The sequence below is a fragment of the Pristiophorus japonicus genome, chromosome 5 (genome assembly GCF_044704955.1).
Source record: "Pristiophorus japonicus isolate sPriJap1 chromosome 5, sPriJap1.hap1, whole genome shotgun sequence".
In the NCBI taxonomy this organism is placed as follows: Eukaryota; Metazoa; Chordata; class Chondrichthyes; family Pristiophoridae; genus Pristiophorus; species Pristiophorus japonicus.
Window position 1 is genome coordinate 294,480,685 of NC_091981.1, and position 25,899 is coordinate 294,506,583.

The window sequence follows — 25,899 nt, forward strand, 5'->3', positions numbered from 1 at the left end:
AAAAAAAGGAGGGAGAGAGAAAACGGGTAATTATAGACCGGTTAGCCTGACATCAGTAGTGGGGAAAATCTTGGAATCAATTATTAAAGGTGAAATAGTAGCACATTTGGAAAGCGGTGGCAGGATCGGTCCAAGTCAGCATGGTTTTATGAAAGAGAAATCATGCCTAACAAATCTTCTAGAATTTTTCGAGGATGTAACTAGTAGAGTGGACAGTGGATGTGGTGTATTTGGACTTTCAAAAGGCTTTTCACAAGGTCCTACACAAGAGATTAGTGTGCAAAATTAAAGCACATGGTACTGGGGGTAATGTATTGACGTGGATAGAGAACAGGTTGGAAGACAGGAAGCAGAGAGTCAGGATAAATGGGTCCTTTTCAGAATGGCAGGCAGTGACTAGTGGACTGCCGCAGGGCTCAGTGCTGGGACCCCAGCTATTTACAATATATATCAATGATTTGGATGAAAGAATTGAGTTTAATATCTCCAAGTTTGCAGATGACACTAAGCTGGGTGGCGGTGTGAGCTGTGAGGAGGATGCTAAGAAGCTGCAGGTTGACTTGGACAGGTTAGATGAGTGGGCAAGTGCATGGCAGATACAGTATAATGTGGATAAATGTGAGGTTATTTACTTTGGGGGCAAAAACAGGAAGGTAGAATATTATCTGAATGGCGGCAGTTTAGGAAAAGGAGAGGTGCAACGAGACCTGCGTGTCATCAGTCATTGAACCAGGTGCAGCAGGCGGTGAAGAAGGCAAATGCAATGTTGGCCTTCATAGCTAGGGGATTTGAGTATAGGAGCAGGGAGGTCTTCCTGCAGTTGTACAGGGCTTTGGTGAGGCCTCATCTGGAATATTGTGTTCAGTTTTGGTCTCCTAATCTGAAGAAGGACATTCTTGCTATTGAGGGAGTGCAGCGAAGGTTCACCAGACTGATTTCCAGGATGACAGGACTGACATATGAGAAGAGACTGGGCCTGTATTCACTGGAGTTTAGAAGAAAGAGAGGGGATCTCATGGAAACATAAAATTCTGATGGTACTGGACAGGTTAGATACACGAAGAATGTTCACTATGTTGGGGAAGTCCAGAACCAGGGGTCATAGTCTAAGGATAAGGGGTAAGCCATTTAGGACCGCGATCAGGAGAAACTTCTTCACTCAGAGAGTTGTTAACCTGTGGAATTCTCTACTGCAGAGAGTTGTTGATGCCAGTTCGTTAGATATATTCAAGAGGGAGTTAGATATGGCCCTTACGGCTAAAGGGATCAAGGGGCATGGAGAGAAAACAGGAAAGGGGTACTGAGGTGAATGATCAGCCATGATCTTATTGAATGGTGGTGCAGGCTCGAAGGGCCGAATGGCCTACTCCTGCACCTATATTCTATGTTTCTATGTTTCTCTCAGTAAAAGAAATTGGCTTGAATTTGCATGTAAAAATTGTAAATGTAATGTTTGCTGAATTCCTAGTGTGAATCTTTGTTTGATTACATTTTTAAAGGGCTGCAGCTAAATTTTGATGGAATGCATCCAGTTAAATATACATTTTGAACTTTTCGCAAGGTTGCAGGGGAAAAAACTAATGGCAGTCAAAGTACAAATGGACGGAAATGTTAGACAGGAAAAGACCAGCTTGCCTGTCCCATGCGTTATGCTTCACAACCAAGACCGCCCTAGCCACCAAGTGCCATGTTATCTCCTGGAAGATGTGAAAAGCAGGTTTTAAAAAGCAAGTTCTATTTGGAAGGGGTGGGGTTGGGGATATTTGGAAAATTCCTCTCCGATGGTGATCAAAACTAGTCCATAAATCCAGAACAAGGGAGTATTAGCTTAAAATTGGAACTAAACCATTTAGAGTTGATATCAAGAAGCACACAAAGGGAAGTGGAAATCTGGAATGCTCTCTCTCCTGTTCAGACTGGGTCAATTGAAAATACTTTTGTTCAGTAAGGGTATTTAGGGTTATGAAACCAAGGTGGATAGATAGCGTAAGATGCAGATCAGCCATGATCTAATAGAACAGGCTTGAGGGGTTGATTGGCCTACTCCTGTTCCTATGCTTCATTGACCATGATTTATATTACTTGGTACCTACCTCTTGTGTGACACAATCTCTGCTCCAACTAGGAACTGGTCCAGCTCATTTCAAGACTACTTCCATCACAAGATGGCACAAACCAGATCGGAATAGATCCAAACTGGAAGGGGAACTCACAAATTAGAAGCCTGACATCTCTCTTGGAGGATTTCTCCCTGGATATCATTTCACAGGGAGAGTAGGGGAAGCTCAGGGCTAGTATCATCCAGATCTCATATATGATGCCCCATCTCATTCACTCCTACAAAGCAGAATACACAAAAGCACACAAATTTCACATGCAGGCTGCATTGCAAGCTCTGTTTGATATTATGCCTTGGAACTAACATTTAAACTGTTTCTGTCGTTGTAGGCCTTTAATCAATGCCAATCCCAAGACAGAGCCTCAAAACCCTGTGTCCCTCTCACATGACCTGGAGATGCAGTTATTAAGCGTCAGATGGTTGCATTGGGTGAGTAAATATGCACAGGTGCGGGGGTAACAAGTGATGGTGCTGGAGAAGGAATTGGACTTTGCTGCCTGGATGGCCACATTGATGCCATCAATGACTTTTGACTCAGTCAGTAACACAATGACCTCTGAGTGAAAAGATTGCGGGTATTGCTGAGACCGCAGATTCTCGCCTGGAATCAGGCAGAACTAGAGATTTTTGAGAGCTGTGATGGCCTTGACTGGGATTGACAGTGAGCCCCAATGTTGGAAAGATGACAGCACAGCCGTGCCACTGACTCTATTCTGACCAGGAACCTACAGATGCAGTTATCATTGACAGGAAGGTGCGCTGGGACCTGTATGAAACGGTTGGTTGGCATAAAGGTGGGTATGTGAAATTCAGCACTGATGCCTTCTGTCATGCCTTGTCATACATGGGTATGATGGTGGAGTGGTTATGTTGCTGGATTTAAAAATTCAGGGAACATGAGTTCAAATCCCCTGCATAACAGTTGCAGAATTTGAATTTAGTTTCAATAAAAAGCAGCCATCTGTAAAAGTGACCATGGAGCTATCGGGTTGGCATAAAAACTCACTGGCTCGGAAATGTCCTTTAGGGAAGGAAACCTGCTGCCCTTATCCATTCTAGTCCTATATGTGACTCCAGTCCCACACCAACATGCCCTCTGAAGTGGCCTAGCAAACCATTCAGTTATATCACAGGGAAGGGCAATAAATTCCGGCCTTGTCAGTGACACCCACATCCTGAGAATGAATTATTAAAAAAATAATAGCCCAAGCTCCTGATATGCACTTCAGGCACTTTTACCTTTAAATGTGTGAGCGGCATCTACATGGTCATTATGTTCGAGCAATTCATTATGCTGTAGGGAGTGGCTTATTTGGGCAATCCCATTGATTAGAAAATGTTGCCTAATATCTCTTTTATCAGAGGGTTTTAAGATAATAGTTTGCGCTCTCAGTTATGTAATGACTTTCACCCCATGTATATATATTTGGATTTGTATTACAAAGTGAACTGTGTTGCTATGTTCGTCTAACAAAATAATGAACTTCTTCATACAATCAGAATGTAAAGAAGGCCCTTTGGCCCCTCATTCCTGCACAGGTGCTCGTTCTTGAACTGGAGTTGTCTGTGCTTATCCCATTACACTGTCTGTTCACTATTTCATTTTATATCAATGTTACTAAATCCCCAATCTATGAAAACAATCTCTCACTTTACACCCTTCAACCCTTTCATAATTTTAAAAGGCTCTATCACTCCTTCACATTCTCTCTACAAGTGAAAAGGCCTTGGTTCCTGTCATAACTGCAGCCTGTCAATCCCAATGTCATTCCAGTGAATCTTGGCTGTAACCTTCCATGGATCTAATATCCTTCCTCATGCGTTTCTAAGTTCATACAAGTTGTATTCTGTATCATTTAACCATGCTGAGCCATCCCTGTACAGGACAAATGGTAGCGGGACTACTTGTCCCATCAAGATAACAATGTCGGTGCCTAATGGCACTGTTTCGCTCATTTGATGAACTTTGTGTATTGTTGATGAGCAGGTTCCTAATACCCTATGAACCTTCCACCTCTACTGCTCAGCACTTACTGCAGGGATCAGGGTTTGCAATTCTGTGCCCCATACCATCAGGGGCTCCAGTGCCCAAAGTGCCCTAGTATGTCAAGCACTGTGGGTCTCAGCATTAATCCCACCTCGTGCAGAATCACAGAGGGGAACCGATGTGCTGGTGCTCTGTGGCATTGCACTTTGGAAGATCAATGTGCCAAGTGGCTTTGTCACCTTCAAACCACATTTCTGGAACATAGTCAATTGAAAACTTTTCTTATTTCTGTCACTCTCATCACAACATGAACTATGTGACCTTTTCAGTATTAAGTTCCGGTTACCTGAACTGAGGTCCTCAACTTCATGTTGTGAATCTGCACTGAATATGGAGGACAAATTTCCAAAGTCTGTCAAATAGAGAATAAAAAATATTCAGACAATGCCTTTCACATCAAAAACCCAAAACAAACAATGAATCTCGTAATGGGGAACAAGCTCTTACTACTTATCATTTGTCGTCCCACTTCCCAGCTCTATCCCCGTAGTCTTGCCATTTTTTCTTTTCAAGAGTAGCAACTCACTGTATTAAAAATTGTCCTCATCTCCCCTCTGGGTCTTTTGCCAATTATCCTAAATCTGAGTCCTCTGGTTACAGACCCACCTGCCAGTGGAAGCAGTTTCTCCTTATTCTATTCTTTCATGTGATTCCATGACTTAGATGATCTCATTAATATTAAAGTCAAGTTACCTTGATGGTGATAGTCATTCTCCAAATCGTCTATCATGGAAGAATTCATATTTGGTAAGCCTGGCATTGAACAAAAAAGAGCAACACTCAGTAAAAAGAAAAAAAGACTTGCATTTATATAGCACCTTTCACGATCACTGAATGTCCCAAAGCACTTTACAGCCAATCAAGTACTTTTGGAATGTAGTCACTGTTGTACTATGGGAAAACCGGAGCCAACTTGCGCACAGCAATGTGAAATTAACCAGATAATCTATTTTTGTTATGTTGATTGAGGGATAAATATTGGCCAGGACACCGGGGATAACTCCCCTGTTCTTCTTCAAAATAGTTTCATGGGACCTTTTACATCTACCTGAGAAGGCAGGTGGGGCCTCGGTTTAACGTCTCGTCCAAAACACAGCACCTCCGACAGTGCAGCACTGCACTCAGTAGACACCTCAAGTCGCTGGAGAAATACCACCAACGATGTCTCCGCAAGATCCTACAGATCCCCTGGGAGGACAGATGCACCAACGTTAGCGTCCTCGTCCAGGCCAACATCCCCAGCATTGAAGCACTGACCACATTTGATCAGCTCCACTGGGCAGGCCACATAATTCGCATGCCAGACACGAGACTCCCAAAGCAAGCGCTCTACTCGCAACTCCTTCACGGCAAACGAGCCAAGGGTGGGCAGCGGAAATGTTACAAAACACCTTCAAAGCCTCCCTGATAAAGTACAACATCCCCATTGGCACCTGGGAGTCCCTGGCCAAAGTCCACCCTAAGTGGAGGAAGTGCATCCAGGAGGGCGCTGAGCACCTCGAGTCTCGTCATTGAGAGCATGCAGAAATCAAGCGCAGGCAGCGGAAGGAACATGTGGGGTGATCCCATCCGAACTGACCTCCACCTGGACGGAATTCCTTATCGGCACCAAGCCCCGAAATCTCCCTCGGGAGCCGGCGCCTCACAACTTGAGCCTTCTCGGGGAAATCCCCTCCGTGCCTTTCAGTTCTGCGGAGGGGATTCCTCTTGCACACCCTCTATTTTGCCATCCTTGTCTGCCATCTGGACATGCCATGGCATATCATCTTGCCATCTGAAAGAGGCGGGGCTCCCCAGTGGAGTACTCTCTACGCGGGAGTCCTCTCTTTATCTATTGGTGACTTGGCCTGGAGGGTGTTGCATGGGGTAGTCCTGTGCAATAAGTTTTTAAGTCTGTTCATGGACTCACAGGCCGCCTGCATTTTCTGCGGTCTGGAGGAGTCTGTGTTCCATGTATATGTACAGTGTGTGAGGCTGCAGCCCCTCTTCCATTATTTGAAGGGGCTGCTCCTCACTTTCTGGCTGCACTTCAGTCCCATGCTCCTGATCTTTGGGGACCCAGTGCGGAGGGAAGTGTGCAGGATGGAAGATCCTCTTGTGGGACTTCTCCTGGGCCTGGCCAAGGTGTCCATTAACAGGTCCAGGCAGCGGGCAGTTGAGCCGGTCGTTCAGCCCAACTGCCTGCCTCTCTTCCGCGGCTACAATCGCCTAGGGTATTCCTGGAGCTGGAGCATGGGGCGTCTACCGGTACACTCCTGGTGAGCACCAGAGAGACTGGAGTGCATCATCACCCCTGGCAACCAAATTTTAATTTGATTTCTTTGATTTGCTAGTTGTTGTGCCCCTTTAACAAGGGGGGCACTTGGCTAATTGTGTGTTTAAAATAGTTGTAGAGATGTTGCATTGTGAGTGGTTTAGCCAATGACGTGATGTTCACAACATTCAATAAAACCCCAGTCAGTTGGGTCTAGGTCATTCACAATCATGGATGTACTGGTGATCCTAGTGGATGAACTAGTAATGGGCATTATGATTGTTAAACCTTTGTTCATAAACCAACTAATTCTTAATAGCAATGTGTTGCTATGAATTCTGAAGCAAATAACCCTTGAAGCAAATACATTACAAACTGGTGACGAGAATAGGAGTTTCTTCATAAAGAAATGTTGGTGAAATTTCCTTTTGAAGGCAAATCCAAGTGGAGCACAGCAAGAAGGTATACTGGCAGTGTGGTTCCCGAATTGGCGGTACCAATTTTTTTGTGAGTAGTGAACAGTGGGGAACTGACAAAAAGAGCTTGTGGAAAGCCATTTAGAGTTATTTAAAAGCAATTTGAGATTATTGAGAGTAATTAATGGCTATTAAGCTAAGAAAGCAACATGGATGTGACAACAGGAGCTTTTGACAAGAACGAGGAATTGTTTAGATCCTACAGGGAAAGATTGTAAATGTTTTTTTAGAGCTAATGATGTCAATGAAGTCCCAGCAGGTGTGGCAGATTCGCAATTAATGAATCAAGCAGTTCAGGAGAAGATGAAAGTTATTCTGTCAGTCATGATTTGAGCAGAGAATTATAGTATCTTGGTGAATTTGTTAACCCTGAGAGGTTAAGGATGCTTCATTCTCAGACATACTACAAACATTCTAGAATCATTTTGATCCACAGCCTTTAGAAATAGCAGAGAGCTATAAGCTTGCAATGAGAAACCAGAGGCCTGATGAAACCATCAGTGAATACCTTGTTGCCATAAGAGCATTTTCTCTACACTGCAATTTTGGAGGATTCCTAAGCCAGGGATAAATTTGTGTGTGGATTAACGGATGAGTGCATCCAGTCAAAATTGTTAGGTATGAATGATCTCTCTTTTGAAAGAGATTCCAAGATAGCCACCTCCATGGAAATGGCAGAAAAAATATTAGGGAATATCACCCATTTCCGGCAGTAGTAGCAGTTCACAGCCAGAGGACTGTAGAAACACAGAAGATTGTGAGCCCTATTTGGATGGAGAGTTATGAATGAAACCAAGAAGAATAGATGTTATAGGTGTAATTGGAACCATACCGCACAACAGTGTCGGTTCAAGTGGACAAGATGCTACCAATGCCACGTAAGGGGACACAGAATGGGTTGCAAATCCTGTGGAATTCGCTGACTCAGAGAGCTGTGGAAGCTGGGTCATTGGATAAATTTAAGATGGAGATAGACAGTTTCTTAACTGATAAGGGAATAAGGGGTTATGGGGAGCGGGCAAGGAAGTGGACCTGAGTCCATGATCGGATCAGCCATGATCGTATTAAATAGCGGAGCAAGCTCGAGGGGCCATATGGCTGACTTTTGTTCCAATTTCTTCTGTTCTTATTAAAGTTGCACGTAAATCCAAGGACAGGCCCAACAATAATCAAAGACTTCACTGGATGGAAATTGTTCAGAACAGTGTAGGTCTTGATGTATATGCAGTGAAGGGCAAAGCAATTCCTTATGTCAGGATTTCAGAATGTTAGTACTGATTAATAATCGATGGATTAATACCCTGTCTGACAATAGATACAGTGACTGATTGCTCAATAATGAGTCGGAATGTGAATTACAAGAATTTCGGGGGCATGCCATTAAAGGCGAGCTCAGTGAAACTGAAAACATATTCAGGGTTAAAAACTACGGATGCTTGGACAAATGGAGTGTATAGTACAATACCAGGGGCAACAAGCAAGATTACCTATTATTATAGCGAAATATGTCAATCGGTTGACACTTATGGCCAAAGGTTGGCTAAGTGTGCTTCATTTGGATTGGTATAGCATCTGTAGTACAGAAATGGTTAAGTCTCGGCTAGGTACTCTGCTGGAGAAATATGGTAACATCTTTGAGGGCTCACATGAGGGCATCAGGGATACAGTGCACATATTCAGATTAGGTCGGTTGTCCAACCCATTTTTTTTGTAGACCAAGGCTGATACCATATGCATTAAAATCACAGGTTGAGCAAGAGTTTGATAAGTTGGGGAAAAACAGTTTTAGTGAAGACTGATAGGGGTGACTTGACCACCCCATTAGTTGCAGTTCTGAAGGCAGACAAAATGGTACGGCTCTGTAGGGATTATAAAATTACCCTGAATCGAGCAGTTGTTGATGAACAGTACCCTTTACCGACATCACAGAACCTATATGCAGAATTGGCAGGAGCCAAAGTCTTCACAAAACTGGAACTGTCCCATGCCTATGCTCAACTCTAAGTTGGCAAGGATAATCAGCAGTATCTGACAGTTAACACACACACAGGATATATTCATACACTAAGTTACCAAAGATATTTCAGATTACCATGGATCAGATCTTGGAGGGAATAAATCACTATTTATGCAATCAAGATGATGTGTTGATAGCCACTGCCACAGGGAAGGAAAATCTGAAAATTTTAGAAGTATTCAGATGATTCAATTACCATAATCTGAAGCTGAAGATGAGTAAATGTACATTCATATAGCATGAGGTGGTTTATCTAGGATTACGGGTTGATGAAAATGGTTTCCAACCAGTTAAGGAGAAAGTGCAAGCCATCATGAGGGCTCAGGAGCTGAAAAACATTACCGAATTACAATCCTTTTTAGACATGGTCCTTCTTTTTAGACATGCTTGTTTCCTTCCAGGGCTAGCAACGGTGCACGCACCACTCCATTATTTATTAAAGGTGTGGGTTGGATATGGGACAAAGAGCAACAAAATGCATACCACACATGCAAACGACGCTTGAGAAGTAGTGCTCTTCTTGGCCATTATAATCTGACTCATGAACTAAGACTAGCATGTGATGCCTTTGGGTATGGTATAGGAATAGTGATGAGCCATTTTATGAATGATGGGCAGGAAAAATCGGTTGCCTTTGCATTGCTTTTGTTGAGCATACGCGATCAAAATTATGCCCAGATTGAGAAATATTTGGTATTAAAAAGTTTTACCAGTTTCTTTTGGAATGCCAATTCACGCTAGTAACCGATCACAAACCATTACTAAGGTATCCTATGCCCAAACACAGCAATTCCATCTATGGCAGCTTACCGGATGCAAAGATGGACTATTTTATTGTCTCAGTACATTTTTTAAAATCGAGTATCGTACATCGAAGCAGAATGCAGTGGCGGATGCCCTTTCAAGGTTGTCTTGTGAAGTTTCTGGAATTGACCGCGAACAGCCAACCTTTACTCTAGATGTTGTTGATGAGGACTTTCCAGTCACCGCCCCTGTTATTGCAGAGCACACGCAGAAAGATGCCACGTTTCAGCGGATGCAAGGGTGATCTGAAGATCAGACGCATTTAGACAAGGGGATAATGCCCTTTTATCATCGTTGACTCGGTTTATCACGTGAGCAGGGATGCCTAAAATGGGGCCTGAGAGTAGTCATTCCCAGTGCACTACAGGCAAAAAGTCTTGATGGAACTTCGCGGTGAGCATACTGGCATCGTGGGCATGAAAGGGGTGGCCTGAAGTTTTGTTTATTGGCCTGGGTTGAATAATCATAGAGATTTACAGGACGGCGGAAGCCATTTTGGCCAACAGTGTCCGTGCTGGCCAACAAAGCTATCCAGCCTAATCACACTTCCCAGCTCTTGGGGCTCAATTTTCCCCAGTGCCATTTTTTGGCGTATTGCTAGAGTTACGCCCATTTTTCTTGGCCCCAACTACTCCCCCCAAAAAAGTAGCAAGTTTCCCCGTTCTAATTTTTGAAATTGGCGCCGCGCAGCCTGTCCTGTAGCTTCGGAAGGTGGAGCCTACTGTCTGCAGCAAAAAAATGATGCCCCCCCCTTCTGCACATGCACGAGGAAAAAAAAGGGGTGATTTTGATGTAATTCCTAAGGGCATGCATGCCCAGCACAGCTCCCGATCTGCCAGTTGAGTGTGAGAACTTTAATTCTCATTGGAAAAATCGGAGCTACAATACAAGATGCAACGCGGCGCAAGGACCAAGAATTTCTTGCAGGATGAAGTGGAGGCACTAGTTACTGTGTTTGAGGCAGATGACATGAGCTGGACACCAGCAGAGGTCACATAAAAGTTTCATGAAAAGAAATGAAGAAACGCTGGAACAAACTTGCAGAAGATTACTGTGCAATGGTGACCACCCCGAGATCTGGAGGCCAGTGTAAAAAGAAGTGGCAGGACCTTGGTCAAGTAGTTAGTGTAAGTAATATTTTCATTTATTCAATGAAATTGTAAATGTGACCATCTGTATACGTCCCAACTAGCAGAAAAACACCGTCCCTTAAAAAGTTATATTTTCATCTTTGAAGAGGAAGGTGGCACACAACAAAAGGGAAAGAACTCGAACAGGAGGAGGCCCGGCAAATCTGCACCCACTGACCCCCTTGGAAGACAGGGTCGCTGCTTTGATGGGTCCTGCCTGGAGAAAAACAATCACCACTGCACAAGCTGGGCACAAACTCGAGGGAGAGGGTAAGTCCTGCAAATTCCACAGTCTGGCTTTGATAAATGTTACATACTGCGCGGGCTTCGGTTCATGGGGTTGTCTCCATCAGCTATGCTTCGGTTGATGCAATGTGCTATCATTCATCGTGGTCTTTCAAATGAGCCTGCTGCCTGCACTGTGTGAGCCTACCCATGCCACCCTGCCCCCTCCTCTGTTGCTAACCATTTGTCTGTTCGGTTATATTTTGCTGAACTTGAGGCCAACTCTGACGAGGCTAGAGCCGATACAGAAGAAGATTCAGATGCGGACGAGCCTGAAGAGGAGAACATCTTCCAATCCCACCTTCCAGACCAGGAGCATGAGGGAGAGGGGATGGATGAAGCCCCCACTGTTGTACTCAGTCTGGAGTAGGTGCAGCTGCCGCCCATTGAGATGCCAACCCCTTCCCTGAGTGGTATGAGTGGTATGAGTGTTGGTGGGACATTCCATGGTTTGCCACCGTCCAAGGCTGGGGATTCCAGTGGGGTGCAGCGAGGCATACCAAGGGCCCCACCATCTGAGGCTGCGTGTCCCAGTGCGATGCAGCGAGCCACATCCAGGGTGATGAGGGGAAGGAGAGCTCGACAGTGCTCTCCTGAGGTGCAAGATCTAACAGATGATGGCAATGAGTGCGGAGAGCATTGACCTTACCCGAGCACTCCTGGACAACATCAGTAGGGTGGGTGATCAGGTATCGGGACTGTCAGGAGAAGTAACAACACTCTCTCGAGGAATGGAAACACTGTCCAGGAACATGACGGAGGGAATGTCTCAGTCAGCCGAAACAATGTCTGTGCACATGAGGAAGGGAATGTCGCAGGTAGCTGATGCAATAAGGGAAGACGCCCAGACTCCGCGCCGATTGACAGAATCAACTGCCACTCCCACTCCAATCCCCAGACCAGCCTTTGAAGAGGCCCAAGCCAGGCCCTCCACATTGGTGACTCCGCCACTCCCCCGCTGCCCCTCCCCCACCCCATCATGAAGTGCGCATTACCTGAGATGTTCGAAAGAATAAGCTTGGTACCAACCCGAGAAACGTTGCGCCACTGCCTGTGGGCGGGGGTGGAGTCACCAAGACCAAGCGCAGCAGGAGGTCTTAGAATAAGGTGGAGGAGAAATGGGTGCAGCCTTTCTTTGCTGCTGTTGTTGTTGCTATTATTGTTGTTGTAACTATTCTCAAATTAAACATTTTGTGCAAGTTATGTAAATTTACAAGTTTGAAAGTGATCTTAACTGAAAACTTTAAAGCTTGATACAAGAATATTTTAATTTAAGTTAAGTACCAACAAATGTTTGTAAAACTTTTGAATAAAATATATTTTAAATTATAACTGAATCATTTACATTATTTGTTCCATTATTAACAACTTTTTGAAGTAAACAAGAATAATTTCCATCATTTGTTCCATTAACACAACACAACATTACAGAACAGGCCCAAACATTAAACATGGTCAATGTGGAATAGTTGCCGCTGAGCCTTCAGGCAGCAAAGCGTTCACGAATGAACTGCTGACGCAAGGCTCGAGCAACCGTTTAAAGGGACACGACGGCCTGTTCTCCTCCATCATCGTGCTCCAGGTTCAGGTAGTTGCATGGCTTCCTCCTCCTCCTCCTCCTCATCTGCATCTTCCTCATCGACATCAGCCACTCTCGCCTCAGGTGGGTTTTCTACGACCAGATGCTGCTGCCTCATGATGGCTAAGTTATGCAACATGCAGCAAACAACAGTGAACTGACCGACAATCTTAGGGGAGTATTGCAAGTAGCCTCCGGAATGGTCCAGGCATTGGAAACGCAGTTTCAAGATGCCAATAGTCTTCTCTATTATGCTGCGCGTCGCAATGTGCGACATGTTGTATTCCCGGTCAGCTTCCATCCGGATTACGCATAGGGGCATCATGAGCCAGGTGGCGAGGTAAGCATGAAGCATAGGTTAGCAAATTTTCCTTTTCAAATACAGAACTATGCCCCATTCTACAACAGGGTGCACACCTGCTGAATTACTGATGAAGTGTAGGCTGAAGATGCATCTCAGTTTATTGCAACCAAACTTGTCTGATAAGGTAGAAAAGGTACAATTGGTGCAGAAACATCATTATCATTCTGGTATTAAAGAGTGGTGCTTTCAGAAGAGTGATCCGGTCAGAGTTGTCACTCAATCGAAAAAGGGCAAGTCCACACAAATGAGACATTGGTACAATTATTCGGGTTTGTGACACCAAGCAGTACTTGGTCAAAATTGGTGAATACATCAGGAAGCTTCATGGGATCAAATGTTTCTTGCGCGTGATGCACCTTTGATACCACAAGTAGATGATTGAGTCTGAGTTGGATGATGAACAGTGTGAGTAGACAGGTCCAACTACTTCAACGGACACAACGTCCATATCACCACCAACTCAGATGCAGCCAACTGAGGGTATGGGACAATCTCGCAGAGACTCTGTATCTTCCGGGGGGGTGGGCGGTGAAGTTGGGGTTCAGATGAGAAGATCAATGAGAAAACGCAAACCAACTAGACAAGATATTAATAACTGGGAATATCAAGATCTTGGGAAGAAAGCTAACACTAGGACTGATGTAAGGGTTTCGAGGAAATTAAGAGGATACAGGAACATAGAGGTCAGGAACCTTGGGCTACACGTCATGGAAACTGAAATTCCCCAAGACGGTCTCCTGAGTCAAATAAGAATATAGAAAATGGACGTAGCCAGTCAATTGCAAAGAAATCAAGGTCAGAGCAGGAGGAAGTTAAAAGCTTACAACAAGATACTCAGGCTCAGCAGTCAAATTTGTAAGATTGTAATCGTAAGTATTTTTTTGAAATATTGTATAAATACCGTGCTTCTTAAAAAAAGGCGAAGCAGTGTAATGTATGCACCTGGTGAGTATGCTCACAGGTTTGTAGAGCTGTTGCATTGTGAGTGGCTTAGCCAGTCACGTGATGTTCAAGACTCAATAAAACCACAGTCATCCACAATGAGGTATGCAGTTGTGAGCCTAGTGGAAGAACTGGTAATGTGTAGTGTGATAAATCTTTGTTAATAAACCACCTAGTTTTTAATAGCAAAGAACTTATGAAGCAAATACATTATCTTTTATGTTGCACACGAGCCTTCATCTCACTTTATCTGCATAGTCTATTCCTTTCTTCCTCATGCACTTATCTACATTCCCTTTGTGCATCTCTGCTATTCACCTCAACTACTCCATCTGGTAGCGAGTTCTACAGTCTCACCATTCTCTGAGTAAATAAGTTTCTCCTAAATTCCTTATTGGATTTATTAGTGACTATCTTATATTTATGGCCCCTAGTTCTGGACTGCCCCACAAGTGGAAATATTTTCTTTACGTCTACCCTATTGAATCCCTTCATAATTTTAAAGACCTCTGTCAGGTCCCCTCTGTCTTCTCTTTTCTGGAGAAAAGAGCCTCAGTCTATTTTGAAGAAGAGTAAAGGAGTTCTCCCTGGTGTCCTGGCCAACATTTATCCCTCAACCAATAACACTGAAACAGGTGTGATCTGGTAATTGTCACATTGCTATTTGTGGGACCTTGCTGTGTGCAAATTGGCTGCCGTGTTGCCTACATTACAGCAGTTCAAAAGTATTTCATTGGCTGTAAAGTTTTATGGGATGTCCTGAGATCATCAAAGGTACCATTTAAAAAAAATGCATATCAAGTCAATTCCGAGATTCTCTCCCCCTCAATTCACTATAGACCCTGTTACCTTTTTGTTTCTGTGGTTCAGCATTAACCAAGCGGTATCCTGGCTTCCATTGACCATAATGGGCTAACCAAGCTGTGAAGTTCACCATATCCTGAATTATGGGCAAGTTACTGTTCAGACCCAGAATGTTGGATCACCAATGCCCGCACTCCTTTCAAAGGCTTTTTCTGAAAAAAACCTCTTTTTCAATTTAAGACCATCTATAGATGTACTTACGGCATGTACGCTGTGGTATGTCAAACGAATCTGCGGTCATATCATATTCTGCCAGTAAAGAGAAAGTCTCAGTGATCACATTATACATCAGTGAAAGTGCTGAATGCGGTTGGCTGTTAATTAACAGTAAATGTACCTCATAATGTTAAGTCAGAGCCCAGATATGTGACTTCCTCTCCATTTTGGGGATATGGGTATAGGGAGGTAAAGTGGGGTTGAGGTAGACGAACATCTATTTGGTTTTTAATGGGGGTTAGTTAATCGCTCTCAGTGAAAAAAAAGGACTTGAACTTGAACATAGCAGCAGAATGTAGGGTCACTTACTGACACGCAGGATGGTCCACAGGTTGGACATTTGATCCAGATTGTGCCTGTGTGCTATCAGTTTACAATTGGGAAGAAATTTAACTCCTTATCCATTTTTCATGGGAAAACGTTTACTGGGCCTGGAGGTTTCAGGTGGCAAATTTACATTCCTGATCACACTGCTAGTGCAAGTTTTTTTATTATTCATTCATTCACGGGATGTGGCCGTCGCTCACAAGGCCAGCATTTATTGCCCATCCCTAATTGTCCTTCACCATGTGGTGCTGAGCTGCCACCTTGAACCGCTGCAGTTTGTGTGGTGAAGGTACATAGGGAATGCCAGGATTTTGACCCAGTTCTGATGAAGAAATGGCAATATATTTCCACGTCGGGATGGTATGTGACTCGGAGGGGAATTTGAATGTGGTGGTGTTCCCATGCGCCTGCTGCCCTTGCCCTTCTAGGTGGTTGAGATTGCGGATTTGTGAGGTATTGTCGAAGAAGCCTTGGCGAGTTGCTGCAGTGCATCTTGTAGATGGTACACACTGCAGCCATGGTGCACAAGTGGTGGAGGAAGTGAATGTCTAAGATGATTGATCGGTACCCCATCTATCGGGCTGCTTTATCCTGGATGATGTTGAGCTTCTTGATTGTTGTTGGAGCTTCACTCACCAAGCAGTCATTGGGAAAATGAAAGAATCGAATGTTAAGGAAGTGGTATCAGGGCACTTAGAAAATCATAACATGATTAGGCAGCAACAACAAGGTTTTATGAAAGTGAAATCGTATTTGACAAGTTAGAGTTAGAGTTAGAGAATTAGAGTTTTTTGAGGATGAAACTAGCAGGGTAGATAAAGGTGAACCAATGGATGTAGTATATTTCGATTTGCAAAATGCATTCAATAAGGTGCCACATAAAAGGTTTTTACACAAGATAAGGGCTCAAGGCGTTGGGGATATTATATTAGCATGGATCATCATCATCATCATCACAGGCAGACCCTCGGAATCTAGGAAGACTTGCTTCCACTCTAAAAATGAGTCCTTAGGTGACTGAACAATCCAATACAAGAACCACAGTCCCTGTCCCAGGTGGGACAGATAGTCGTTGAGGGTAAGGGTGGGTGGGACTGGTTGGCCGCACGCTCTTTCCGCTGCCTGTGCTTGATTTCTGCATGCTCTCGGCAATGAGACTCGAGGTGCTCAGCGCCCTCCCAGATGCACTTCCTCCACTTAGGCCAGGGACTCCCAGGTGTCAGTGGGGATGTTGCACTTTATCAGGAAGGCTTTGAGGGTGTCCTTGTAACGTTTCCTCTGCCCACATTTGGCTCGTTTGCCGTGAAGGAGTTCCGAGTAGAGCACTTGCTTTGGGAGTCTCGTGTCTGGCATGCGAACAATGTGGCCTGCCCAGCGGAGCTGATCAAGTGTGCTCAGTGCTTCAATGTTGGGGATGTTGGCCTAGTCGAAGACGCTAACATTGGTGCGTCTGTCCTCCCAGGGGATTTGCAGGATCTTGTGGAGACATCATTGGTGGTATTTCTCCAGTGACTTGAGGTGTCTACTGTACACAGTCCATGTCTCTGAGCCATACAGGAGGTTAGGTATTACTACAGCCCTGTAGACCATGAGCTTGATGGCAGATTTGAGGGTCTGGTCTTCAAACACTCTTTTCCTCAGGCGGCCGAAGGCTGCACTGGCGCACTAGAGGTGCTGTTGAATCTCGTTGTCAATGTCTGCTCTGTTGATAAGAGGCTCCCGAGGTATGGATTCGATAAGGTGCCACATAAAAGGTTATTATACAAGATAAGGGCTCAAGGCATTGTGGGTATTATATTAGAGGATTGGTTAATGGACAGAAAACCGAGAGTAGGGATAATACATCCTGCAGGTTGATAGGATGTAACTAGTGGGTGCCGCAAGGATCAGTGCTGGGGCCTCAGCTAGTTACAATCTATATTAATGACCTAGATGAATGAACCGAGTGTACTGTATCCAAGTTTGCTGATGATACAATTCTAGGGGGGACTGTAGGAGAACACAGAGTCTGCAAAGGGATATAGTGAGTGGGCAGTAAGGTGGCAGATGGAGTATAATGTAGGGAAATGTGAGGTTTTTCACTTTGGTAGGAAGAATGGAAAAACAGAATATTTTTTCAACAGTGAAAAACTTTTTAATGTTGGTGTTTAGAGAGATTTTTGTGTCCTTGTGCAAGAATCTCAGGAAGCTAGCATGCAGGTACAGCAAGCAATAAGGAATGTTGGCCTTTATTGCAAGGGGGTTGGAATATAAGAATAAAGAAGTCTTGCTATAATTGTACAGGGCCTTGCTGAGACCACACCTGGAGTACTGCACACAGTTTTGGTCTCCTTATCCAAGGAAGAATATACTTGCCATGGAGGCAGTGCAAAAAATTCACGAGATTGATTCCTGGGATGAGAGAGCTGCCTATGATGAGAGGTTGTGTAGAATGGGCCTATGCTCTTCAGTTTAGAAGAATGAAAGGTGATCTCATTGCAACATACAAGATTATGAAGAGAATTTACATGATAGATGCTAGAGGTTGTTTCCTGGCTGGAGTGTCTTGGAATAGGGGGCATAGTCTCAGGATAAGGGGTAGGCCATTTAAGACCCAGATGAGGAGGAATATCACCACTCAGAGGGTTGTGAATCTTTGGAATTCTCTACCCTAAATGGCTGTAGATGCTGAATCTGTGAGTATAATCAAGGCTGAGATAGATTGTTGGACTCTAGGGGTATCCAGGGATATGGAGATTGGGCAGGAAAGTGGAGTTGAGATTGATGATCAGTCATGATTTTATGTTCATATGGCTCCTGTGTGGCACGAATGTTACTGGCTACTTATCATCCCAAGCCTTGATGTTGTGCAGGTCTTACTGAATTTGTACATGGACTGCTTCAGTGTCTGAGAAATTATGAATGGAATGGAACATTGAACATCTCCACTTCTGATCTTCTGATGAAGGGAAGGCCATTGATGAAGTCATAGGAGGTCCCTCGAACGAAGATGCTTCCACAAGAGTTCACAGATGTTTCAATGAAGGACCCGATGTTGCAACCCTGAACTCCAATTGAGGGGGTGGAAGCTGCCTGTGTGTGGATTTTTTTAACAGGATTGATCCAATGGCAAGGGTTAACCAGGACGACTGGAGAACTGCTCCACTGCACGGACCTAGTGTGCACACATATCGCAGTGTGGGCTGGCCCGTTCTGCCCCTGGGCTCTTGGCTCTTCTGCGCCCTGTACCCTCATTCGCCGTACCTCCGCCACGATTTCTCGCCGCTCTTCCGCCACAAACATTCGCTGAACCTCCGCCACGATCCCTCATTGCTCCTCCGCCACAAAAACAATCGCCACACCTCCGCCACGATCTCCCGCCGCACCTCTGCACCAAACATTTGCAGAACCCCCGCCACGATCACCCACCAAATCTCAGCCACGTTCCCTTATTGCTCCTCCGCCCCGATCACTGGTCGCAAGTCCGCCACGCGCTTCCCAGTCCTCTACTGTACCAGGGCTTAGCCGATGTTCCTGCCAATGCTCCAAACGACCTGGGTGCTGATGACGTCACCCGATCGCCCACCTCGTAGCCATCGCACATTTGTGTCAGCTCGCGCTGTAATCTGCAGTGGCATGCTCCAGCTCTTTTTGAAGCTCCAACCTGCGGAGATGTTCTCACACAGGTCGGGAGGACCCATGACGTCTTCGGGCCTGACGCTCCAGCTCTTTTTGAAGCCGCGACCTGCGGAGATGTTCTCTCATAGGTCGGGGTGGCCCATGAGTCTCCCTGTTACTTTGATCCATTAATTCAGGCCCAATATTTCCTGGTAATCAACTGATTAATGGGGGTGCGAAAGCAGAGAGACCTGGGGTGTTTGTGCATAAATCTTTGAAGGTGGCAGGACAGATTACTAAAGTATGTAGGATCCCGGGCTTTATAAATAGAGGCATATAATACAAAAGCCAGGAAGTTATGCTAACCACTAGTTTTGCTCCAGCTTGGACTATTGTGTTCAATTCTGGCCACCACACTTTAGGAAAAACGTGAAGGCTTTGGAGGGGGTAAGGTGGTGGAAAAATATTTTTTCGCAACAAGTGCTTAGGGTTTGGAATGCACTGCATGATAGGGTGGTGGAAACCGATTCGATAGCAGTTTTCAAAAAGGAATTGGTTAAATACTTGAAGGAGAAAGAATTGCAGGGATATGGGGAAAGAGTGGGGGAGTGGGACTAACTTGGTTGCTCTCCAAAACAGCCAGTGCAGACTCGATGGGCTGAATGGCCTCCTCTGTGCTCTACTATTCTATGATTCTAATGACACTGCTGCTCGTAAAAATGTAACAAGAAACTTAATAAACCTTCTTACCTTTGCCATCACTATCCCTATTTTAGAATATACTGAGTACCAGTATGCACAGATAGTCAAGGCCAATCTGAATTTTCAGGTCCAGCATGGTTAGAGAACTGGGGAGGGCAAAGAGTGAGAGAAAAGAGGTGGGGTGGAGCGGGAGGAGAAAACAGTGTGAGAGAAGGGAGAAGACAATGATAGTGTATCGGGGAGTCAGAGAGGTGAAGGAGGAGAAATAAGAAGAGGGTGGAAGAAGCTGTGGTAAGTACATACTATAACCTTGTTATGCTATTGGTGGATAGGGTGGATTTTTAGGCTAGTGGATAAGGTGTCGATCAAGCATACTGCTTTGCACTGGGATGGTGTTAAGCTGCACCCATCCAGATAAGTATAGAGTATTTCATCACAGTCCTGATGTGTGTCTTGTAGATGGTGGAGAGGCTTTGTGGAGTCAGGGGGTGAGCCAATATGCAGCCTTTGACCTACTCTAGTAACCACAGCATTTATGTAGTGGTCCAGTTGAATCTGTGGTGACGCCCAGGATATTAATGGGAGGGGGACTGGGCGGGGGGTGGGGGGGGAGGAGATTCGGCGATGGCAATGCCACTGAATGTCAAGGCGAGGTGGTTAGGCTCTCTCTTGTTGGAGATGGTCATTGGCACTTGTGTGGTGCGAATGTTACTTGCCACTTTAGCAGCTCAAGTCTGGATGTTGTTCTGGCCTTGCTGTATACGGGAATATATTTCTTTAGTTGAGAAATTGTGAATGGAAATGAACACTGCATTATCAGTACATAGCCCTGCTTTTGACCTTAGGAGTACCTGTTATGATATTGCATATCTATAGTGGATAAATGTTCAGATGAGCAGAAAAACAATCACTCAAAAAAGTTTAATCACTCTTCACTATAGAAGTTTATGTTAAAACACAATTTTTTGAGAAACTTTTATCTGAGCACTTATATTGATACTTGTGCATAGAGCTTTGTGAGAGATCCCACAACCCCTTACCAACAGTTCTTGGACTTCAGGATTAATAAAAACAAAATACACACGGTACAGGGTTTTGGCTCAACTTTAGATTTGTACATTTATTGAACTTGCGCTATTCCCCAGTGCATAATCTCCCTGAGATTTGACCAGAATAACACAGAACCCACAATACAAAACCCCTACACAAGGTTACCTGAAGCCTAACACGAAATATCAGTTTAAGACTTTTTTGCGATCTGACTGCGATTACAAAACTACTCAGACAAGTTCCCCTGTGATTTGACTGAAACTTGCAATCTCACCCACACAGCTGGTTGTTCCGGTGTCAGTTGTAGGCTCGGACCAGGTGACCACCCTCCATCCTTCTTCCTGACTGCAGCCCCCAAACCCCTCTACAATTTGGGTGAAACTTACAATCACCGACACAGCTGGTTGTTCTGGTGTTGAATGTAGGGGGGACCAGGTGACCGTCCTCTGTCCTTCTTCACTGCAGTGCCCCACGCTCCGAAGTGGTCCTCTTTTTATGAGGGTTCATATCACAGCATTTCAAACATATTTCCTGTTGTTCTCCTATTGACTCGTCCAATGGCTAACATCTTTTGATTATCAGTTTATTCCAGGCACTGGTCCAGACAGGACCAAATGGACACGATCAGTTCGCCTGCTGTGTAGCACAATGCAAACCTTCCATGGTAACTGATACCTGTCCCCAAAGTTAACGAATGTGTGAATGATGAAGTAGCTAAAGGTGGTTGGGCCTAGGATTGTGGACAGGACATACCAAGGCAATTTTTCACTTTGTCGGGTAGATTCCAGTGATGTAATTGTACTAGAACAGTTTGGCTGGAGGTGTGGCTAGTTCTGGAGCACAAGTTTTCAGCACTACAGCCGGGATGTTGTCAAGGCCCATAGCCTTTGCTGTATCCAGTGTGTTCCGCCGTTTCTTGATATCACGTGGAATTGGCTGAACACTGGCTTTGATGGTGAGGACCTCAGGAGGAGGCCGAGCAGGATTGTCCATACTGTGTTCCTAACACAGATGAGGCTACACACAGGGAGGTTAAAGTAACAGTAACCTCAGTCTTTACTAAGACACTCCAGAGTGAGGAACAGGCCTTAGGGGCCGGCTTATATAGAGTGCTCCCAAGGGATGCTGGGATCCCTTGGGACTTCAGGGGATGCGCTCCCTGGTGGCAGAACATGGTAGTGCATGCTTTACAGATACACAACATCACTCCCCCCCAAAGTCAAAGTGAAAACTATTTAGAAGATGAGGCGGTCGGGAGCCTTTCTTTCCCTTGTGGATCGCCTCGGTACAAATGTCTGTTCTGGTGTGTTGGCTGTGCCCTTGCTGGGCTGGCGTGTTGTTGGCCCTGCAGGGCTGCTGGGTGAGCCTGGCCTTGCTGGGCTCTTGGGCGTGATGGGTTCAATTTTCTGGTCCGGGGTGGTGTTGTTGATCCTTTGGGTGTGTGTTGTGCGCTCGAGAAAGGTGGTGTCTGCTATGGGTTGTTCAGGGCTGTCTATGAAACGCAGCCTCGTTGGGTCCAGGTGCTTTCTACAAATTTGTCCATTGTCTAGTTTGACTACAAACACCCTACTCCCTTCTTTAGCTATCACCATGCTTGCGATCCACTTGGGACCATGTCCATAGTTTAGCACATACACAGGGCCATTCAGATAAATTTCCCGTGACACAGTGGCGCGACCATCGTTTACATTTTGTTGCTGCCACCTGCTCTCTACCTGATCATGCAGGTTGGGGTGAACCAGCGAGAGTCTGGTTTTAAGTGTCCTTTTCATGAGTAGCTCAGTTGGGGGCACCCCTGTGAGCGAGTGGGGTCTCATGCGATAGCTGAGCAGTACTCGGGACAGGCGGGTTTGGAGTGAGCCTTCTGTGACTCATTTAAGGCTCTGTTTGATTGTTTGTACTGCCCGTTCTGCCTGCCCATTGGAGGCTGGTTTAAACGGAGCCGAGGTGACATGTTTGATCCCATTGCGGGTCATGAATTCTTTAAATTCGGCACTGGTGAAACCTGGCCCATTGTCACTGACCAGTATGTCAGGCAGGCCGTGGGTGGCAAACATGACCCTCAGGCTTTCAATGGTGGCGGTGGCGGTGCTTCCCGACATTATTTCACATTCAATTGATTTTGAAAAAGCATCCATCACCACCAGGAACATTTTACCGAGAAACGGGACCGCATAGTCGACATGGATCCTCGACCATGGTCTGGAGGGCCAGGACCACAAACTTAGTGGTGCCTCTCTGGGCGCGTTGCTCAACTGAGCACACACGCGGCATTGCCGTACACAGGACTCTAAGTCAGAGTCGATACCAGGCCACCATACGTGGGATCTGGCTATCGCTTTCATCATTACTATATCCGGGTGTGTGCTGTGGAGATCCGAGATGAACGTCTCCATGCCCTTTTTGGGTAGCACTACACGGTTACCCCACAACAGACAGTCTGCCTGAATGGGCAGCTCGTCCTTTCGCCGCTGGAATGGCTTGATTAGCTCTTGCATTTCAACGGGGATGCTGGCCTAGCTCCCATGCAGTACACAGTTTTTTACTAGGGACATCAGAGGATCTTGGCTGGTCCAAGTCCTAATCTGGCGGGCTGTGACAGGTGATTTATCATTTTCAAACGCTTCCATGACCATCAACAAGTCTGCGGGCTGCGCCACCATCAACAAGTTTGCAGGCTGCGCCATTTCCACCCCCGTGATGGGCAATGGTAGCCGACTGAGAGCATCCGCACAGTTCTCGGTGCCTGGTCTGTGGCGGATGGTATAGTTATACGTTGATAGCGTGAGTGCTCACCTTTTGAATGCAGGCTGAGGCATTAGTAATTATCCCCTTGCTTTCAGCGAACAGGGATATGAGGGGCTTATGATCGGTTTCCAGCTCAAATTTGAGGCCAAACAAGTACTGATGCATTTTCTTTACCCCGAAAACACATGCTAATGCCTCTTTCTCAATCATGCTGTAGGCCCTCTCGGCCTTAGACAAGCTCCTGGAGACATAGGCGACAGGTTGCAACTTCTCCGCAACATTAGCTGGTTGTAATACACACCCAACTCCGTACGACGATGCATCAAATTCTAACACAAGTCTTTTACACTGGTTTTCCAATACAAGCAGCTTGTTGGAGCATAAAATGTTTCTGGCTTTCTCAAAAGCAATTACTTGTTTTTTTTCCCCATACCCAGTTCTCACCTTCACGCAATAACACATGTAGGGGCTTTAAGAGGGTGCTTAACCCCGGTAGGAAGTTACCAAAATAGTTGAGGAGTCCCAGGAACGACCGCAGCTCTGTGACGTTCTGTGGCCTGGGCACGTTCCTGATAGCCTCTGTCTTGGCGTCTGTGGGCCGAATGCAATCCGCCGTGATTGTTCTCCCCAAAAACGCCACTTCTGTTGCCATGAAGACGCATTTCGACCTCTTCAGCTGCAGCCCTACGCGATCCAGTCGCTGGAGAACCTCCTCCAGGTTTTGTAGGTGCTCGACGGTGTCCCGACCCGTGACCAATATGTAGTCCTGAAAGACCACCGTGCGTGGTACCGACTTGAGTAGGCTCTCCATGTTTCTCTGGAAGATCGCTGCAGCCGACCGAATTCCAAACGGGCATCTGTTGTAGATGAACAGTCCCTTGTGCGTGTTGATGCAGGTGAGGCCCTTTGAAGACTCCTCCAGCTCCTGCGTCATGTAGGCCTAAGTCAGGTCGAGCTTGGTGAACGTCTTGCCTCCTGCCAGCATAGCAAATAGGTCGTCTTCCTTAGGTAGCGGGTATTGGTCCTGTAGCAAGAAACGATTAATAGTTACTTTATAATTGCCGCAAATCCTGACCGTGCCATCACTTTTGAGTACTGGAACAATCGGGCTGGCCCACTCGCTGAATTCCACTGGGGAGATGATGCCCTCGCGTTGCAGCCTGTCCAGCTCGATTTCTCTCTCTCATCATGTGAGGTACTGCTCGCGCCTTGTGGTGAATGGGTCGTGCTTCTGGGCCCAAGTGGATTCGCACCTTTGCCCCGGAAAAGTTTCCAATGCCAGGCTCAAAAAGGGAAGGAAATTTGTTCAGAACCTGGGTACATGAGGCCTCATCGACATGTGAGAGCGCTTGGATGAGATCCCAGTTCCAGCGGATTTTGCCCAGCCAGCTCCTTCCAAGCTGTGTGGGGCCATCGCCCGGGACAATCCAGAGTAGCAGTTCATGCACCGTGCCCTTGTTAGGTGACCTTGACCATGGCGCTGCCCAGGACAGTGATGAGCTCTTTGGTGCACGTTCTCAGTTTTGTGTGGATGGGGCTCAGAGCTGGCCTGAGTGCCTTCTTGCACCACAGTTTCTCAAACATCTTTTTACTCATGATGGATTGGCTAGCGCCAGTGTTCAGTTCCATGGCTACGGATAAGCCATTCAATTTTACATTTAGCCATTCAATTTTATATTTAGCATTATAGGTGGACATTTCATCGAAAATGTGTGCACCCCATGTACTTCAGCATCTACCTCCTCTCTCTGAGGCTCGAAATTGCTTTGATTCACCATGGACCAATCTTCCTCTGCCACATGGTGGTTAGCAGGTTTTGCAGAGCTTGCAGCTCATCTGCAAGCTCGTTGGAGGTGCCCCATTGTTCCACAGCTCTTGCAAACATACCCTTTAAGCGGCATGAATAGGCTGAATGGAAGCCTCCACAACGCCAACAAGGTGTGAATTGCAGGACTCTGAGTCATCTGGGTCACCTGAGGCCTGCTGGCAGTTGCAGACTCGTGGTTTCTGCCCTGTACATTTCTTCTCATAAACACAGTTCCAGTTAATTTATGAACATTGCTAGCACTTGTGTGCTGAGAGATTTGTTTGGTGTTATCACTGGTGGACATAAATGCCTGTGCTATCGCAATGGCCTTATGAGGGTCAGTGTCTCTACAGTCAAAAGTTCTCGTAGGATGGTCTCGTGGCCAATGCCCAGTACAAAAAAATCTCTGAGCATCTGCTCCAGGTAGCCATCAAACTCACATTGTCCTGCAAGTCGCTCGTAACTCGCCACTTCCTGACCTTCAGATCGCTGGCACGTGTCGAACCGATACCTCGCCATCAGCATGCTCTCCCTCGGGTTAAGATGCTCCCGAACCAATGTACACAGCTCC

The 25,899-nt window shown here is 45.7% G+C and overlaps 1 protein-coding gene across 20 annotated transcripts in view; it reads right to left on the reverse strand.

Annotated features, from left to right (window-relative positions):
• The window catches only part of LOC139264761 (uncharacterized), a 460,034-nt gene that overhangs the window by 213,463 nt on the left and 220,672 nt on the right, over window positions 1-25,899 (reverse strand). For 18 of the 20 annotated variants that reach the window (XM_070881860.1, XM_070881862.1, XM_070881856.1 and 15 more), the window contains 3 exons: window positions 15,083-15,130; window positions 4,860-4,919; window positions 4,453-4,518 (listed from right to left, as the gene is read on the reverse strand). In XM_070881860.1, coding sequence (XP_070737961.1) covers window positions 4,453-4,518; window positions 4,860-4,919; window positions 15,083-15,130 — 174 coding nt within the window. The remainder of the gene's footprint in view (window positions 1-4,452; window positions 4,519-4,859; window positions 4,920-15,082; window positions 15,131-25,899) is intronic. The other 2 variants (XM_070881861.1, XM_070881853.1) reach the window with 1 other exon arrangement.